The 18,521-nt window shown below is 35.0% G+C and overlaps 2 protein-coding genes across 3 annotated transcripts; both read left to right on the top strand.

The window, feature by feature from the left end:
* Window positions 1-983: 983 nt before the first annotated feature.
* LOC131655122 (uncharacterized) lies at window positions 984-3,226 on the top strand. Its single transcript, XM_058925026.1, has 3 exons — window positions 984-1,498; window positions 1,588-1,746; window positions 1,936-3,226. Exons 1-3 carry the CDS (start codon window positions 1,130-1,132, stop codon window positions 3,049-3,051), a joined length of 1,644 nt encoding a protein of 547 aa, XP_058781009.1. The 5' UTR covers window positions 984-1,129; the 3' UTR covers window positions 3,052-3,226.
* A 5,475-nt stretch (window positions 3,227-8,701) lies between these two features.
* LOC131660628 (FBD-associated F-box protein At3g52670-like) lies at window positions 8,702-12,311 on the top strand. Of its 2 annotated transcripts, none has more exons than XR_009300994.1 (5): window positions 8,702-8,905; window positions 9,116-9,875; window positions 10,032-10,169; window positions 10,246-10,918; window positions 11,910-12,311. XR_009300994.1 is itself a non-coding variant. In XM_058929907.1 (5 exons), the coding sequence occupies exons 2-4, from the start codon at window positions 9,141-9,143 to the stop codon at window positions 10,555-10,557; spliced, it is 1,185 nt and encodes a 394-aa protein (XP_058785890.1). In that variant the 5' UTR covers window positions 8,702-8,905; window positions 9,116-9,140; the 3' UTR covers window positions 10,558-10,563; window positions 11,910-12,311. The 2 variants fall into 2 exon arrangements, 1 of the variants encoding a protein (XP_058785890.1); XM_058929907.1 differs by having other exon boundaries at window positions 10,246-10,563.
* The last annotated feature ends 6,210 nt before the right edge of the window (window positions 12,312-18,521 follow it).

Raw genomic sequence — 18,521 nt, 5'->3', positions numbered from 1 at the left:
ATTGTCCTTAATAAATATTATAGGCTAATTTGTCATTTTATTAAAAAATTTCATATTTTTTAACGGCAACTCCATTATTTAATTACTATGACTCAACTTTTTTTTCATGTGTCTTATTCTGTTTTTTTTTTTTATGTTTTATTTTGTTTATTTTCAATTTTTTTTTTTGTTTTGTTTGTAATAACGTAATTGTTTTATAAGTTGTTGTGTTGTATTACATATCGATTTATAATTGCAGTATATGAGTTATATATTATATATTATTTAATTTTATAAATATTTTATAAGATTAGATGGATCATCAAGAAGAGAAAATGATTCATTTGAAGATTGATAACATAATGATTTTATGGCATTTATCGATATTTTATTTACACTTTAATATATTTTTGAGTATTTGAAATATTAAATATTTTATTTGTGATTATCTATGTTGTTCATGAGTTGACAATTTTTTTTTTTTGTGAAATATCATTTTGTTTTTATTTTATTTAGTAAGAGTGTTATAATATTTTAAGGGTAAAGTTTTAAAACCCTTCCCCTCCCCTTGTGAACCAAACATATATTTGATTAAAATGTCTCCTCTCCCCTCCCCTCTTTTGAACCAAACATAAATTTAATTAAAATACATCCCTTCACCTCCCCCTCCCCTCCCCTCCCCTCCCCTCCCTTTTATTAAAATCCCTCCCTCCGTTGAGCCAAACGGACCCTTAATTAATTAAAATTTTATCATTACCAATACATGATAGGGACACTATTATAATAAAAATATTTTTCTCTCTTACTTTTATACACTTTTTTTAATATGTGTAAAATGACCGAATGAGTCACTAATTATGAGACGGAAGAAGTATAAAAATGATAATGACGATATTTATATATATGTCATGTTTCAGTACCGTTTTGTGGTGGCTGTTTTCGTATTAGTTAGTGAGTTAAATCTTACTATATTATACATAAACTACTTGTGGTAGTTGTGAATGGCCAATTTAACATTCATTGGAACACTTGTCTATTCATTCCTATATGTTTTTGTTCAATATATATCAAATATATAATTAATCCTTGGCTTGTTCATTTGATCAAATATAACGTTAACTTGTGCTAGCAACAAGAACAAGAAGGAGTGATGACGATGATGAAGTGGTGGTTGGGTTCAGGGCAGAGCAACAAACACGCAGTTAAGGTGACTCAATTAAAGCTTCAACTAGGACTTTTTGGAGCCAAAGTTTCCACTACTGTAAACGACAGATTAGCCATTGAAATAACATGGATTAAGAAAGAAAATCATCAAAATTCTTCTCCTCCTTCTTGTTCCATAATTCCCTTTCAATTTCATCATCGTACGTTAAAACGACCTTGTACTCACACCACGCCCTGTCGTAGATTCATCACTTCTGCAAAAACTCCTTCTCTTGTTTGGGATGAACGCGACCTCTGTGTTTTTGATCTTGCACTCAAAGATGTATGCCACGTGGCATTTCATGTCTTATATCATGTAAGAAGTAACATCTTGTTATGTTTTTTACCTTTGTTTTTCATCAATTCAATGAATGTCTTACTATTTGTTTTCATTCATGTATATAGTCCGAGGATGGTGTAGAAGAATCAAAAGATAGAAGGACGGTGGTGGGAAAAGTTTCTATGACCCTTAACATGGAGGAGATGAAGAACGAATCCAATATTCAAAGGAAGCTTCCAATACGGTTGAAAGTCAATGGTTTAATCTTCGAAGCTAACCTTTCGGTATGCTCCATTTTCCTTTATTTTTTCTAACTATTACTACATTAATCATACAACTCTAATCACTTTATATTAATTGATTAAACCATATTTTAAATTACCAATAATTAGTTGTTCTAGTGGAAATTGACGCTGAACTTAATAGAAAGAACTACGGTTTGATTGATTAATTTATTTATTTATTTTTTACAGGTTTGTCTAAGGTCATGTGACTCAGCAAGAACAACCTTTGAAAACACGGTAAAGCCAGATAAGAAACACGGAATCATAGAAAAAGTAAAATATCTAACATGCTTGACAAACAAAAACAATGGCATCAACTTTGATTCTTTCGAATCAGACGATTCTCCCGTGTTTGACTCGGACGATTCATCGAACGAGTCCACAACAAGTGGTGGCAGTTCATCTAGCACCAGCCCCAAAGAGCCAAGAATCACGTTTCTAACCTCAGAGAAAAAGCCAAATTTCAACACACTAAATGGAAGTGCAAGTAAATGGGGAACCAATTATATTTTAAGCAGAGATTGCCAAACAAAGATCAAAACAAATGTGTTTTTCGCTTCCTTTGATCAACGAAGTGAAAAGGCTTCGGGTGAAAGTGCATGCACGGTTTTAGTTGCGTTAATAGCTCACTGGCTTCATTCCAATCAAGGTAGTATACCAACAAGAACACAATTTGATAACCTCATCACACAAGGTTCATCTGAGTGGAGAAAATTATGCAGAAGTGATTATTACTCAAAGCTCTTTCCAGATAAACATTTTGATTTAGAGACAGTCATAGATGCGAATTTGAGACCTGTAACTGTTCTACCTCAGAAATCATACACAGGTTTTTTCTCGCCGGAGAAGTTTCGTTGCTTAGAAGGAGCTATGTCTTTTGATGAGATTTGGAAAGAGATAAAGAACAACAAGATGGATGATTTTGAGGAGAGAATTTACATAGTTAGTTGGAATGATCATTTCTTTATTTTGAAGGTAGAGATTGATGCTTACTATATCATTGATTCTTTGGGGGAGAGACTTTTTGAAGGGTGTCAGAGAGCATTTGTGCTGAAGTTTGATGAATCAAGTGTTGTATATGGGAAAAAAGATGAAGATTGTGGTGTGAAGAGAAATGATTCAAGAGGTGAGGAAAGTTTTGAAGTAGTTTGTCGCGGAAAGGAGTGTTGTAAAGAGTTTATCAAACGGTTTCTTGCTGCGATATCAGTTAGACAGTTAGAGAAAGAAGAGAAGAAATGGATTGTTTCGAATCCTAATCTTCATAGGCAATTACAGATTGATTTTCATTTTAGTATGCGTTTGTAGTTAGGAAAGACGCGATCACACGTTTAAAGAATTTTGACAGTTAGGCGAAGATCGAATAATTTGTATTTTGACTTTATGAAATTCGTTTCTATACTATATTTTGAATTTTAAGTTGTTCATTTGTTGTTGGACGATCGATGATCTTCGACTGTGTGAAGTTGGAAAATTAAAATCCTTCAGCATGTAGTCCAGCAGCCACCATTGAACATTTTCCATTTGTTTAGAGTTTAGACAAGGGAGACATTAAATGTGCATTGATTAACTAGTTTGTGTAAGCTCTTGGTGCAATCTTTACATGGTGATTGATAGGATGATGTATAAACCTGCATAAAGAGGAACATGCATAAGGAATTAAGAAGAATCATCGGATGCAATAATTTTGATTTAATTTTCTTTGATTTCTTGTAGGTTTTTAAGTATATACTTGTAAAAGAAACACTTAGAGTGTGTTTGGATGGAGCATTTTAATGAGGGAAAGTAATGTTTTGAGGGAATTTAAAATGATTTGATCAAAATCCATTGTTTGGATACAAAAATGAAGAATTGTTAAAATGATGGAAATTTATGGAGTATTTCATCTAAGTTAAATTTAATCATTTTGAAATGACACCAAAAACCAAAGAATTTGAAATTCCTCTCATGTTCCATAGAATGTATTTGTTATTATTATTTCTTCAAATTTTACAAATTGGTCCTCATATTTTCCAAAATTATAAAATTGACCCCAAAAAATTTAAAAAATTGCAAATTGGTCCTTAATAATTTTTAAAATTTACAATTTGGTCCTTCAAATTTTTAAAAATTGCAATTTGGTCCCTACTTTTCAATTTTTTAATTTGGTCCAAATTTTTTATATTTTATAAAAAAATACCCAAAAAATCTAACAATGAATTACTTTAATACTTCATCCAAACAAAATAATTTAAAATGAATGGATTTCAATTGAATCATTTGAATTGCTTTGAATTTTAAATTCCCTTAAAATTTCTAATTACCTCATCCAAACACACTCTTAGGGATTTTTCATTATAACCTGATCAATATATAGAATTGTTATGAGTCGTTTGAAGCCCAATAAAAAGAGGTTTGTTAGTGCTCCAAAGAAGGCCAAACAACCGGCTCGAACTGAAGATAAATACTTCTGCGCCCGTGAGATACATTTTGGACTCAAGATACATACATTTAATATTTTTTGCAATTTTACACCATCCCTTTTTGGACTCAAGATACATTTATATTTTTTGCAATTTTACTCTATCCCTTTTTGAACTCGTTAACTGACATCGAAGTGCTAACCTTGTAGGTTTATCAAGCATAATTTTGGTTCCGATATAAAACAGTGGCGACTCTGTTGTTTTTTCACGGTAGCAACATTGAGCAAGGTATTGTTTGATCTTGTCAAACGCTTCTTGGCGCTCCTGCCTCCATTTGAAGACTCCTTGTTTCAACCGCAGAAGGGGAGAGAAGGTTTGAGTTCGCCCACTTAAATTCAAAATAAATCTGCTTAAGAAATTTATTTTTTCAAGTAGGGACTGCAACTCTTTCTTCGATGATGGTGCTTTAGTTTCCACAATGGTCTTCATCTTGTTTTGATTAATCTCTATTCCCTTCTTGTAGACCACAAAGCCTAAAAAAAATCTCCTGCCTACACAAAAAAGACACATTTAAGGGGATTCATCTTCAAACCATATTTTCTCATTCTTTCGAATGATTGGCGAAGGTAATCCAAATGAATTTTGTCAAATACATATTTTACCACTATGTCGTCAATATACACCTGCATAAAAGTCTCGATAAAATCATGAAATATAGAGTTCATCGCTCTTTTGTAAGTTGCCCCAACATTTTTTAAACCAAAAGGCATAACCACCCATTCATAGGTGCCTAATGCCCTATGGAAACAAAAAGTTGTTTTGGGCACATCTTCTTCAACAATGAATATATGATTATATCCAGAGTATCCATCAAGCATGGTGAGATACTCGAAGTCTGCAGCTGATTCAACCAACATTTTTGTCACAAGCATAGGGTATTCGTCCTTAGGGGTTGCAAAATTCAAGTCTCAAAAAACCAATGCAAACCCTTAAGGACTCATTCTTTTTAATAACAGGTACTATATTTGCAATCCATTCGACATACCTTGTAGTCCGAATGAATTTGCATCGGAGGAGTCTCTTGATCTCTTCTTTTATTTTGGAAAGAATCTCTGGTGCGAATCTCCTCGGCGTCTGGCTGATGAGCTTCTCGCAATCCTTTATAGGCAGCTTTAATTCAAAGAGGTCTCTACTTAACCCTGGCATTTCGTCATAGTCCCAAGCAAAACAATCCTTGTATTCCTTCAGTAGTTGGATCACCTTGCTTTTCATTTCTAGGTCGAGTTTCGCGCTGACATAGGTGGGTCTTTTGATGGACCCTTCCCCCAAATCTACTTCTTCGAGAGGATCTTGCGCCATCATTTTTGCACCTTGCGCTGTTGGATCTTACTCGAACCCCAAAGGCTCTTCGTCGTATATTGCATCCATCCTCTGGTCTTTTTCCTCAATGGGTGTTGCTTCGTCAGTGGGCTCTGGTTTAAAGTTGTCTCCAGGCCCCTTTGTGCGAATTTCTTCATTATTGGCTTCGACAACCATGTACTTTACTTCGGCCTCCAAGGCCGTTTTCCATTTGTTTTCGACTAAGTAAGCCAAAATCTTTTCAAAAAAACTGGACTCAGACATGGTCAATGTCTTCTTCCCCCCATTCAATTGGCCGAAGTTCAGGAAACCCCTCCACATCATTTTCTTCGCCCATGATTTCTCGATCCCATTGGAATCCTTTTGGGAGTAGAGTAAGGAAATAGAGGGCATTCTTTGTTGGTGAGTATATATCTCCTTCAGGATTGCACGACCCTATGTTAGCCAGATTTCTGTCGAAGTTTCTCCTGTCAACATGGTTAATTTCTACCATATAATAACTTTGATCCGCTTCTATATTTTCAATTATCCCATCTTCTCTCAAAATTTCAATCCTTTGGTGAAGTGAGGATGAAACTGCCCCGGCGCCATGAATCTACTTACGGCCAAGCAGCAAGTTGTTTATCGTTCTTTTCGGGTTCAATAGAATTCTTCCCATTCAAAGGGGCTAACATTTTACAATGATAAGATGGCCCTTGCTTTAACTCAGCCAATTCTACTTCGCCTTCTTCGAAGGCTAAAAGTTCATCATAAATTTCGTGTTCGTCTTCCTCGGCCTCGACATATGAAACCCTTTCCTTTTTATTAATTCTATTCGCTCTAGCCTTTTTAACCTTCAAGCATTCTACTTGTCGAACCCTGTCTGCCAATTGGGCCATATCTCTCAGATAATTGGAATATACCTTCTTTCTTATAGAGAAATCTAACTCTCTCGGAGCCATCTCAACCAATTCGTGTTCAGGAACTTATGTGAAGCACCTTGCCTTTGATAGGCTGAATCTGTTGAGATACTCATCTATGGGTTCACTAAATTTGCATTTTATGTTGGCCAATTTTCTTAGACTTATCTTCGACTGGCCTATATAGAACTGCTCATGGAATAAGGCCAATCCTGGATGGAATTCGCTGAAAGGGTGGTGAACCAAGTGAAAGCATTTTTGGTTAGCGAACTAGGGAAATATTTTATCCTTATATTTTCATTATTCGCTATGTCTCCAGCCTCGGTAAGATACCTGACTATGTGTTTGATGGTGAATTCAGTGGTGTCACTAGAGAATTTTGTGAATTTTGGGACTTTCCCGCCCTTGGGTAATTTAGTTTGTAAGATATGCTCAAATATATAATTTGGCCGTCGAAGGCCAACATTTACTCCATTTTGTGCCATAATCCTTTCGATTATGGGGGTCAGGTTATTTTCTCCTAGCATCTCATTTTGTCGAACGCGTTGGAAAACTTTGTCAGCATTCTGGTTTCGATCAACTACCACAACCCTCTGTGGTTCTTCTTTCGGGGGTATATCCTATTGATTTCTTGGTAGTTTGATTCCTATTCCCTAATTACTTTCGCTAGCATTGTGCATTCCTGGCTGTACTTGGTTAATTGTTGGATCTTCTTCAAATGTTCTACCCTGATTTCCTCTTATCCAATCACGACGTGGTGGCTGAATTGGTTCCCTGAGAGCCCCGAAGAAGTCTGCAATTTGTCCCATCTGCATTACCATTTGCTAGTTCGCCTGGGCATTTTTCGAGTTTGTCTGGGTTGCATTCTGGATCAAAATGTTAAAGTTTGCACTCATTTGTTCAACGAGTACCCCCAACATTTCATGATTGCTCTCATCCATCTATTGCCTCAAAATTGCTGAGGAGTTTGTCGTAAGTGCATGCAATTGGGTAGCGAATCCTGTTTGACGCGTATTATGACCCATATTATTGATGCCAAAACCTGATACTTGTAATGATAAGAATGTGGATGCTAATGGATTTGTGTATGTAGACGTACAATTATGTAAATTTACCATGAAGGATGTTGGCATGCCATATGGAGGATCTCGCATAGGGATCAAAAATCCTGGTGTATATGGCCTGGATACATTAAATCCTAGTATTCCAAAATAAATGTTTTTAGGCTACTCACAGGATCGACTAGATTGATCCTAGAACATGTGTTTAGTTTTGGTGTTTTGATGTCTTTCTAATACGCATTCCTTCGATTGTTATGACTAATTTTTAAATAAAGGCAACGCCTTAAAAAGAAATAAAGACAGGAAAGTAAAAGACTTTTATTAGAAAATAAAAGAAATCTAAAAGACTTTGATAAAGATAACAAAACTCGTAATTGAAGTAAAATGTGGTGAATCATACGTACATTCTCAGAAACTCTTTTCTCTGATAACTTTGGTACTTCGAGTATCATTGAGTGTTTGTACAGAAATGAACATACTAAAATCTAACGCTAAGATTCTAATTTATACTAATTTGACCATAACGGTCTTTTCCAACGGAATGCCACGTTTATTGTTTGCATGCTTCTCAAATTCTATGGCTTCCACGCATCCGATCGTTTGAATTTGACTCTTCTTCCTTTCGAGGCGCCAAACCAACCAACATGACCGTCGAGACAATCTCTTTCAAAACTCCCAAATATTCTAAGTTTCATCTGCTCTTCGAGAATATCTCCTTTGTCAATGCTTAGCAAGATAAAATCAATCATAAGCTTTGTATTCGAACAATTTTCATAAGTTAATCTTGAACTTCTCTTCGAAATAGCTTTATTTCAACTTAACACTTAATCGTCAAAATTCCCAACTAACATCAACACACTACTTATCAAAAAGAAAATAATAGTAAAAAAATCTGTTTTTTTTAAAACTTGATAAATATTGAGTGGTGTAGAAAACTCTAGAAGAAATTGATAATGGTTAACAGAGAAGATAAAATTTTGAATAAAGTAATTGATGAATCCTAACAAAAAAATCTATTGCCATAAATGATTATTATTATTTTAATAATTTATAATATTAATAAAAAATAAAATCATTTATCTCAAGGGATTATAAGAGACAATAGACGGTCAAATGTGCAACTCGACCATAATGAAAAGAAAAAAAAAAAGCAATTGGACCATAATAAAAAGAAAAAAAAAAATATTGGTGCAGGTTATAACCGAAAAGAACTAGAAATAAACTTTAAATACTCTAAATAGGGGTGTGAATAGGCTGAGCCTATTCACTCTGTCAAATTTAAGTATTTCACTTGTCACATATTTCCCTCTTAGCTTAATCTCTCTTCTTTCTTACCAATCAAACCTCAAGAAAGAGGATTAGGGTTTCTGAAAGAGGAACCACTACAAAGATTGCAGTTGGATACTTGGAAGATACTAACATCCTTGTTTAACCTGGTCAAGTGAGTATAACTTCTTCTTTATCATTCCATTCTGCTATCATCATCATCTCATGAATTCGACGTTCTATTTTGCTACAATAACATGACTAGTTATGCTGCTACTTTCAGTTGTGGTGTTTTTGCAGAAATTTTTGCCACACAAAATTTGGTGTATAAGTGTTATTCCTTTGGCTGAAACTTAGCTTTTTACTGTTGTTTGATGTTATGCAGAAAATTCAAGTTTTCTTTGAAAAAAATGCCACCAAATGTAGATGATACTGGGATCAATGGTTTGCCGGAAACTGTCCTATGTCATATTCTCTCATTTCTCTCAACCAAACAAGCTGTTGCTACTAGCGTCCTTTCAAAGAGGTGGATACATCTATGGTGCTCAGTTCTTTCAATTGAATTCACCAACATTGAGGTTGATGACCTAGAAGCCTATTTTCGCTTTAACAAGTCGTTGTACTCTGTATTGCTCTCACGTACTTCAATCAAAAGCTTTCGCCTCGGAATTAGATACGGTGGTTTTCATTTTGGCTACATTGGCATTCCCCATGTCGCCAAATGGGTTGACCATGTTGTACAAAATGGAGTAGAACACCTTCATCTTGATGTGGCTACTAGGGTTGATATGCCCAAATTGCCCGCTAGCATTATCACTTGCAAGACCCTCGTTGTTCTCAATTTGAATGGATTCACTGTGAATGACTTTTCTTCCATTAGATTACCGTCATTAAAAATCCTTCATTTCGAGAGTTGTACATTTCTGTCTGTTCGAGCTTTTCTGTTGGTTATGGCTAGATGTCCAATTCTCGAGGAATTACAAGCAGCTCATATAGTGTTCCAATCTGACGACTCTCTTGCCAACCAAGAGCTTAAAAGTTTAAGCTTTAGCAAGTTGATCAGAGTAGATATGATTTGCTGTTATTGCCACTTTCCGTTGACAGCCCTTTATAACGTGGAGTCTCTCCGTATAGAAATAGATAAGGTTTGAATTTGACTATGTATGAATATGATGCTACTAACTGAAAACACTGATGGAACAGAACTGAAAAACCTGATTGATCTGTATTATTTATTTTTTACCTTGTTTTGGCAATTTATTCTTATTTCTAACTATTCCACTTTCAATGTTGTTGCTTAGATGTATCGCCCTCATGATGAGATTCCCACCTTTCATAATTTGACAAACTTGAAGCTTCTCTCTCTAAATTGTAATTGGCCATTGTTAATACAAATGCTCAATCATTGCCCAAAGCTTCAAAAACTTGACCTTAGCGAGGTTTGTTAAGTTTAGGGAACATATTGGGTTTTTTATGTCTTAACATGCCTCTGATATATTTTAATATTATTAACAGGCCAACGTGGATGGAGATAGAGATGGTGTCCAGGAAAATTGGGTTGACCCAGAATGTGTTCCGGAGTGCCTTTCATTAAGCCTTAGAAGTTGCACTCTTTTAGAGTTCTTTGGCCGAGAATCTGAGCTTCTGATGGCAAAGTATATTTTGAAGAATGCAAGTCTTTTGCAAACCATGACAATCACGGGACCTCAACATCGTGATTATCTTCTTTCCCAAGGGCCTCAGCTACATGTCAACTCTGAGTATATTGAAAGAGAATTATCCTCATTCCCAAGGGCATCCGCTACATGTCAACTTTCGTTTTATTGAGAATTGGTAGGTTATGAAACTTGTTGTTCATCTATTATGCCTATTGTTTTGTTAACTTCTACTATGCAACTGATTGGCTTGGTGGCTTAAACCGCGAACCTTGATGGTCATGCACTTTGTCTCGGTGCACTAGTTAAGGAAAGTTGATCTGTTAAACTTGTTTATTTTACTCTTTTATGAATCCAATTAGCTAGATCCATTTGTTTGGAATTTGTATGTTAAGCTTTGATTTGATGCATAACCTCATGGTTTATAAGGGGTTGTTCACTAGGCAGATATGCTGTCAAAATTCTACTGCTTTGCAAAATGCTCGTGTTGCATGACTTGTGATTGGGTAGAAAACTGCTATATGCATTAAATTGTGAGTTTCTTAGTCTATTCCATTCCTTGCATCTTTATATTCTTTTGAAAGGGAAGTTTGCCAAGTTGTAGCAATGGTTAAATTTCGACATAGTTTTATACTGCCTTTTATATGATTTCCAAGGACAGTGAGAAAAATGATTGTGAGAAGTAAATCATGTTTCTCTATAGAGAGAATATATTGGGATATGGTATTTATATGCTTACCTACTTGTTGAAGTTAGAGTGATATTGCAGTTATTTGAATAATATGAATAACATGAATAAAAGTAAATAACAAAAATATTGGAGGATTGGGTATTAATCAATAAGTTTATAAATCATACTACATCCAAAGAATAAGTGAAATAAGAGACAAAAATTTTTGACATACAAAAAGTGAAGTGGAAGAACCAAAAACTTTCTATTATGTTTTTCCAGTAGTCAAACTTTTCTTCATCAATGACTGGAGGTGAAGTGCTTGATAACAATCAAAACAAGAACTCCGACTTTGATGCCAATTGAAGTATAAGGAAACACAAGATAAGGGGGGCTTAAATTGGATTTCTAAGTTAAAACTTTTTCATGACCCAGGAAAAACTGTTAAACTTCTAGAGCTTTTTTTAAAACTTTTTTATGAGTTCCAGAAATCTATATTATCCATTTTGCGGTTAGTTGTATATTAGGGTTTTTTATGTGCTAAACTATGATTTGATTCATGGTTTATTTGCCACAGAAGCATGCACATTTAATTGAGTAATTGATTTCTCAAAAGAATTGGAGATATATTTTAAAGACATAAATAAATTAAAAGGTGAATATAGTAAGGCTGGTGGCCTTGGTGCACAGCTTAGGCGGTGCTTAAGATTTCTCAAACAATTTTAATCATTTTGTTTTTTTAATTAGATGTTATTTTTTAGATTTTCCTAAATATACTTATATCAGGATTCTCTACCATGATTAACCTATGATATTCTTGCTTATTATTTCTGTTTTGTACTACTTTGATACAGGAGTTCTATCGTAGATAAAATGAGGGAAGACCACGCCGCCGCAAGATGAGATATGGCCAAGGTATTGACTTCTCGCTGGGAGATTATGGCCCAGGAAGTTGCTAGAGTACTGCTTTACAGTTGGAATTAGTTGGTTTTGCTCATGATTGAATTTTCTCTACTTTCTGCATTAATAAACAAGACGACGGAGGTGTTTAGTGTTTACCATGAGTTCCATGAATGGCCGAACTTTTGTGCAGCAGCCAGGCTAAAGCTTATGTGATTGAATTTTTTTTACACTCTGCATTGATAAACATGACTACCATGGTGTTTAGTGTTTACCATGAGTTCTATGGCTGAACTTTTACTATTGTTCTTGAGATATCAAAAAGAAAAAGATTAGAATTTCTACTTGGTTTTTTACTTGCCTCTTCATTTATTTATTTTTATTACAAAGAACAGCGAGAAATATTATTGTGAAGTAAATTTCACAAAGGAAGTTTATTTCATCCATGGCTGAACTTTTGATGTTGTTTTCACAAAGAACAGTAGGCACGGTGAATGATAGTTTTTCTTTCTTTTGTTTTCATCTATTTAGTTGTCATTTGACTATTTGGATCCTTGATGTTTAAGTATGTAGTTAGGATTGTATATCTTATTTAGTTAGATATAGTTAGTTTGTTGTGTAAATAATGTTTGGTATGAGAGTAACAACTGACAATAGCTATATAAAGTTCTATGTAAATAAATTATAATCACTTCTTCACTCATTCATTTAATCTCTATCTTTTCTCTCAATCTTCTCCCTTTCATAACAAGTTATCCCAAAAAAATTAATATCAAGAGTAAGAACGATCTTAAGAATCCAAGTGATTGCAAGCAAAACTTCTTTACTTTTTGAGCCCTAGCAAACAAAAGAACATCATTCTTCTCCAGCTAACGAAAGAACACCATTGATCTCCAAGGAGGAAGAAAGCTCGAACCTCAAACCAACACTTTTTTTTAGTCTCTCATCATATTTCCGGTATGTACAAATTATCCACTACTGTTGTTGTTTGTTTGTTGTTGCTGTTGTTTTTGTCTTAGAAGTTGTTGTTGCCGTTGTTATTATTATGGTTTTTTATGTTAGCGCAAATCGGGTGAGGGTCGAGTTCGGGAGCATATTGTTAATTTTTCGGGACATTCTTTTGAGCAACACACATTTGTGGGAGATACACCATTTCTCCACCTAAAATCTTAAGGTGATAGGTGAGTGGGTTCTCCCACTTATATATGCTCAACTCACATTCATATCCAATTTGAGACTATTTTCACCACACTCACACTTGCATTATTCTCAATATTTTAGACTTATACACTTTACTATATTATTATTGTTCAGGTATTTTTAGTTGTTGTTGTTTGTTGTTATTAATAAGATTGAATGTTCATTTTTGTTGGTTGTGTACTATTTCAAAAGTTTTATGTGATTATGAAACGTAGTTGGATGAAAACCAATAGATTAAGTAGAGAGTATGAGAATAGAGTAATACAATTTTTTGATTTCTCCGAAAAAACCTTCCTAACAATAAAGGGTTTTTTTTGGTGTCCTTGTAAAATTTTCTGAAATATGAAAAAACATCCAAAGCATGATATATTCAATCATTTAGGTTGTGATGGAATTATTCAAAATTACACGAAATAGGTATGGCATGGTGAAGTGACAAAAAAAGACTTTTGTCACATACAATTGAAGATGATGAATTTATGAATGATACACTAGAAGACATGATTTGTGCTATTGGAGTAGATGCTTTCAAGAAAGCTAATGTGATAGATACTCTGCAAAGAGACAAGGAAAAATCATTGTATCAGGGATGTAAAAGTTTTACAAGATTATCACTTGTGTTAAGACTATTTAATTTTAAGGCAAGAGGTGGGTGGATGGATAGAAGTTTCATTAAATTGCTTGAATTGTTGAAAGAAATGCTTCCAGAAGGTAACACGTTGTCAAACTGTAATTATGAGGCCAAGACGATATTGTGTCCAATGAGTTTAGACTATGTCAAAATACATACATGTCATAGTGATTGCATATTATATAGGAAAGAGTATGAAAATTTGAAGGAGTGTCCTGAGGTGTGAGGAGTCACGCTCTAAGAAAAAGGACAATGGTGTTGAAGATGATGATGGTGTAACTAGAAAGAGTATTCCTTCCAAGGTGATGTTGTACCTAACAATAATTTAAAGGTTCAAGATATAGTTGGCTAATATTAATGACACAAAGAATACTATATGACATGTAGATGAAAGATTGTGTGATAGAAAAAATCGTCTTGTAGCTAATTCATTACAATAGAAGAAAATTGATTCCTTGTTTCAAAATTTTGCCCTTGAACCGAGGAACCTTAGGCTTGGACTTGCCACCGACGGAATAAACTCTTTTGTTAACTTGAGTACTAATCATATTTCTAGGTATGTTCTTCTCATAATTTACAACCTATCTCCATAGTTGTGCATGAAGCACAAGTATATGATATTATTAATGATGATTTCGAGTCCAAGACAACCAAGGAACTACATAGATGTTGATTTAGCGCAATTGATTGAAGATTTAAGACTTTTGTGGGATGAAGGCGTTGATGATTATTATGTGTATACATATGATAACTTTAAGCTGTGTGCCATGTTGTTTTGTATAATCAATGACTTTTCTGCATACGGTAATTTGTCTGGGTACTGTTTCAAGGGACATAAAGTGTGTCCTATATGTGAATTTGATACGTGCCACCACCAATTAAAAAAAGGAGAAGAGACTTTTTATCTTGAGCATCGAAAATTTCTAAGACCTATTCATCCATACCGTAGATTGCATAAGGCTTTTAATGGGGAGTAGGAGTTTAATATCCCTCCAAAGCCCTTAACCGAGAAGAAAGCTTATAAAATACAACAACACATTAATGTTGTCTTTGGAAAGAAATAAAAAAGGTCAGTGGAGAAAAATATTTGGAAAAAGAGGTTGGTGTTCTTTGATCTTCCATACTGGTCTAGTCTTGATTTAAGACATTGTCTTGATGTCACGCGTGTGAAAAAATGTATATGATAGTTTAATTGGAACACTTCTCACCATCAAAGGCAAGACAAAAGATACTAAGAAATCCCAGGAAGATATGGTTGTGATGGGTATACGACAAGAGTTAGTCCTCAAAGAAATGGGAAATAGAACATATTTTCCCCTAGCATGTCACACCCCGTCTAAAAAAGAACAAAAAAGTTTTGGAGATTGTTTGTAGGGTATTAAAGTTCCCCAAGGATACTCATCCACTGTGAAGAAACTTGTGTTAGAGAACGATCATAAATTAGTTGTTTTAAAATCTCATGATTTTCATGCCTTGATGAAACAACTTCAACCAGTGGCTATCTGTGGCATTTTACCAAGAAATGTAAGGGTAACTATAACCAGATTATGCTTATTCTTCAATACTATAGGTAGTAAAGTCATTGATCCTAGAAATTTAGACGACTTGGAACATAAGGCTGCAATTATCTTGTGTCAATTAGAGATGTTTTTCCCTCCATCATTCTTTGACATTATGGTTCACTTAGTTGTTCATCTAGTAAGGAAGATTAGAATTTGAGGTCCAGTTTATTTACAGTGGATGTATCCGGTAGAGAGATACATGAAGATATTTAAAGGGTATACGAAGAATCTTCATCGTCCAGAAGCTTCGATTATTGAACGGTACATCACATAAGAAGCTATTGATTTTTGTACAAACTATTTGTTAGAAATGAACTCTATAGGAGTTCCTTAGTCTTGTCATAATGGAAGATATCATGGTAGAGGTATTCAAATTTTAAATGTTAAGACATTTGACAGAGAAGTGGTTCTTCGAGCACATTTGTATATATTGAATAACCTTAGTGAAGTTCAACCTTACTTGACCATCATCGTAAATCATTCTCTGCAAATCATTTGACCCGAGAGTTTGTTCAAACCATGAGGTTGATAAACCCATTACATATTTATCACCTTAAATTACTAAAAGGTTATATGATCATCAAAGATCATGATTGATGTTTATAAGAATCCTCAATAAGAACACTTTTATCACGTTCGTTAAACGAGAAATCCTTGATCACGTCCATTGAAATACATCATTGATGATAATACTTGGATCATATGAATCAGGATCATCAAACGACATCATGCAAGATCTTGTCTTGTATACCCAAAGTATACATCTTAATTTTCACAACTTCATTTAATATGCATTGTCTCAAGGAAAGTGACCTGACCCAAGAGGAGCTTTACCTAAAGAAATGGTTAATCATATTCTTCCAAGAGTTATGTTACGTCGGGGGAATAGTCACTCGGAATGAAGCTTTGAATAAATGCTTGAAGTGGCTAATTGAAACTTGTTTCTTGATGGACTCCAACACCAAAGAGGAGGGGAAGGTTATCTTTATTGAGCTCTTGGTGCCTCTATCTCCTGCTATCAGTTATTTTTCCTACAATTATTGCTATTTTGATAATTGTCATATATAGATTCGATGAAGTGTGAGAAGATAATTCACCAAATTAAGAGGGGAATCCAAACTATGACGATGAATGACAGCCATTCAAACACTCTGGTGTTGGTCACGCTCTTGTCCCGGTCGGGATGACGAGGATGTTAGCCTGATCTTATCAATCAAACTTTTTGTGGTCGCGAGGAGGAAATTCCCTAGGGACTTCCCTTGATGTAAATATTCTTGGTGATGCTCGAGGCGTATCGAGGGTCTTTTTCTTCTTTTCTCGGCCAGGACCTCATACTCCAAAAGAGCATTGAGCGTCTACTTTGGAAGAATATTGTTCCTATTTTCTCAAGTTTCTCTATCTGCTATGATGGAATATCTTTGGGTCGTTCAGGAGGATCTTAATAATAAGCCTTGAGAATGTATTTTTGTCCCAAAAACTAGTTAAAGCATTCAATGTCGCTCTCCCAAATGTTTCAGAGTCTTTTGAGAATGATTTATTGTAAGTATAGCATTTTAACACTCCTTTGCATATTTTGAGGGAGAAAGTACGGACGGGGCAAATAATTAGAGATAGAAAAGTCGTTTCACTCAGAGATTGTCCATGCCCTTCCCCACTTTTAATATTATTCTTTTTAATTTTTTTGTGTTCCTGCTAATGTAAATGCAACGCCCTGCATAGGGGAACATGAGTATATAAACTTGAAATTAAGATGCCGTTGTTACCTGATTAAAGTGTATGCGTTAGATCCCAAGTTTATTTCTTCGAGATTTACTTCAACTTACGAGGTTTTTCGCTCGAATTTTATTTGACGTCTTTGGGGTCGTGCTCGGCCAAGGGTCGGTACCCCTGCCCCCACCCAGGTGAAAATATGGTACGAGGTCGAAGTGTGGTAGACCTAACGTGACCTATGGAGTGGCTAGCTACCAAGAGGGGGTGGTCACATATTGCAAATTTAGTGGTTTTTCCACTTTCTTTGTGTGTATGATTTGCATTGTGGGATTTTGATTTCTTTAGTCATACGCATGTGGCATTTTTGAAAACACCCCTCAGTCTTTGTGTTTAGGTCTTGATCTCTTTGGTCATATCCTAGACTCATCATTATCTTTCATAGTCACAAAGAAATGAGATATTCCATAAGGAAGTTCTTGATCATTAAAATGAAAATATTGTAGTACATAATGGTGATATAATTTAATTATACAAAGAAATGGTAATGTAATGAAACCGTAAACATAATTAGGTTAGCCTACCATCGCTTATTTGCCTCACTTTTTGCAGTTTGTTGAGTCATCCATTCTTGCTTATTTGACTAGCATGACATGTTCTACCTACGGGGGCCAAATGTTTATTTCCCTTAATTGGCCAATGAGAGAGCCTACATTGATCTCCATGGCTTTGCACTCTCCTTCATTTTGATCTTGTTGTGATGTCTGATAGATCCTCTTGACTCCAACGAGATAAGTATTGACTGTGAATACTTTGTCGTGAAGATTATGGAATTTCAACTTGAGATGAACTAGAGATGCTACAACATCTAGGCCGTCGCGAAGGGTATGATGAGTATGAAATTGTATGCGTTATTGTAGGGGACCACATGGAACCGCGAGTCGACAATCCTAACATATTAACCATCCCCCACAGAAATAATCAGATCAATGTATCTGTAAGGGTGAGTCATTGTGATGTTGAATTCTTATAAGTCGGGTCCCTCATATGGACACAAGTTTTCCTTCTTTAGACACATCTTCTCCAACAACTCTCAGTGCATTATGTCACAAGAGAAACCACTATCAATTAGTTTTTGGGACACGTCAATGTGGCTGATGGTGGTAATTATGACCAAATGGAAGATATCATTTGGGATTCACCGATTTTATCACTATCTCGGAAACTAAGCATTGTTCTTTCTGGTTTCTTAGCCGATGTGTTCCTGCCTTTCTTATTAACGACCATTAACTCTATGTTCTTCCTCTTCATAGTCCCCTTACACTATGTGTTTTCCCGGGGGTGCACCTCACGTAATGGCCGTAGTGTGTTGGAGCTTCCCCTTATGTTCCACTCTTCATCAATGCTCTTCTCTTTAGCATTGGTCATGACATCAACCTTCTTGGATAGAGACTTACTTCTCGGTG

Source organism: Vicia villosa, linkage group LG3 (genome assembly GCF_029867415.1).
Source record: "Vicia villosa cultivar HV-30 ecotype Madison, WI linkage group LG3, Vvil1.0, whole genome shotgun sequence".
Taxonomy (NCBI): domain Eukaryota; kingdom Viridiplantae; phylum Streptophyta; class Magnoliopsida; order Fabales; family Fabaceae; genus Vicia; species Vicia villosa.
Note: the sequence above shows the minus strand (reverse complement) of the source record. Positions and strands in the feature narration are given on the sequence as shown.

Bases quoted from the DNA above. Each gene is read 5' to 3' on its own strand.
- LOC131655122 (XM_058925026.1), top strand. From the start codon at position 1,130: ATGACGATGATGAAGTGGTGGTTGGGTTCAGGGCAGAGCAACAAACAC. The intron at 1,499-1,587 runs GTAAGAAGTAAC...TCATGTATATAG, and splicing joins CATTTCATGTCTTATATCAT to TCCGAGGATGGTGTAGAAGA. The intron at 1,747-1,935 runs GTATGCTCCATT...TATTTTTTACAG, and splicing joins TCTTCGAAGCTAACCTTTCG to GTTTGTCTAAGGTCATGTGA.
- LOC131660628 (XM_058929907.1), top strand. From the start codon at position 9,141: ATGCCACCAAATGTAGATGATACTGGGATCAATGGTTTGCCGGAAACT. The intron at 9,876-10,031 runs GTTTGAATTTGA...GTTGTTGCTTAG, and splicing joins TCCGTATAGAAATAGATAAG to ATGTATCGCCCTCATGATGA. The intron at 10,170-10,245 runs GTTTGTTAAGTT...TATTATTAACAG, and splicing joins AAAAACTTGACCTTAGCGAG to GCCAACGTGGATGGAGATAG.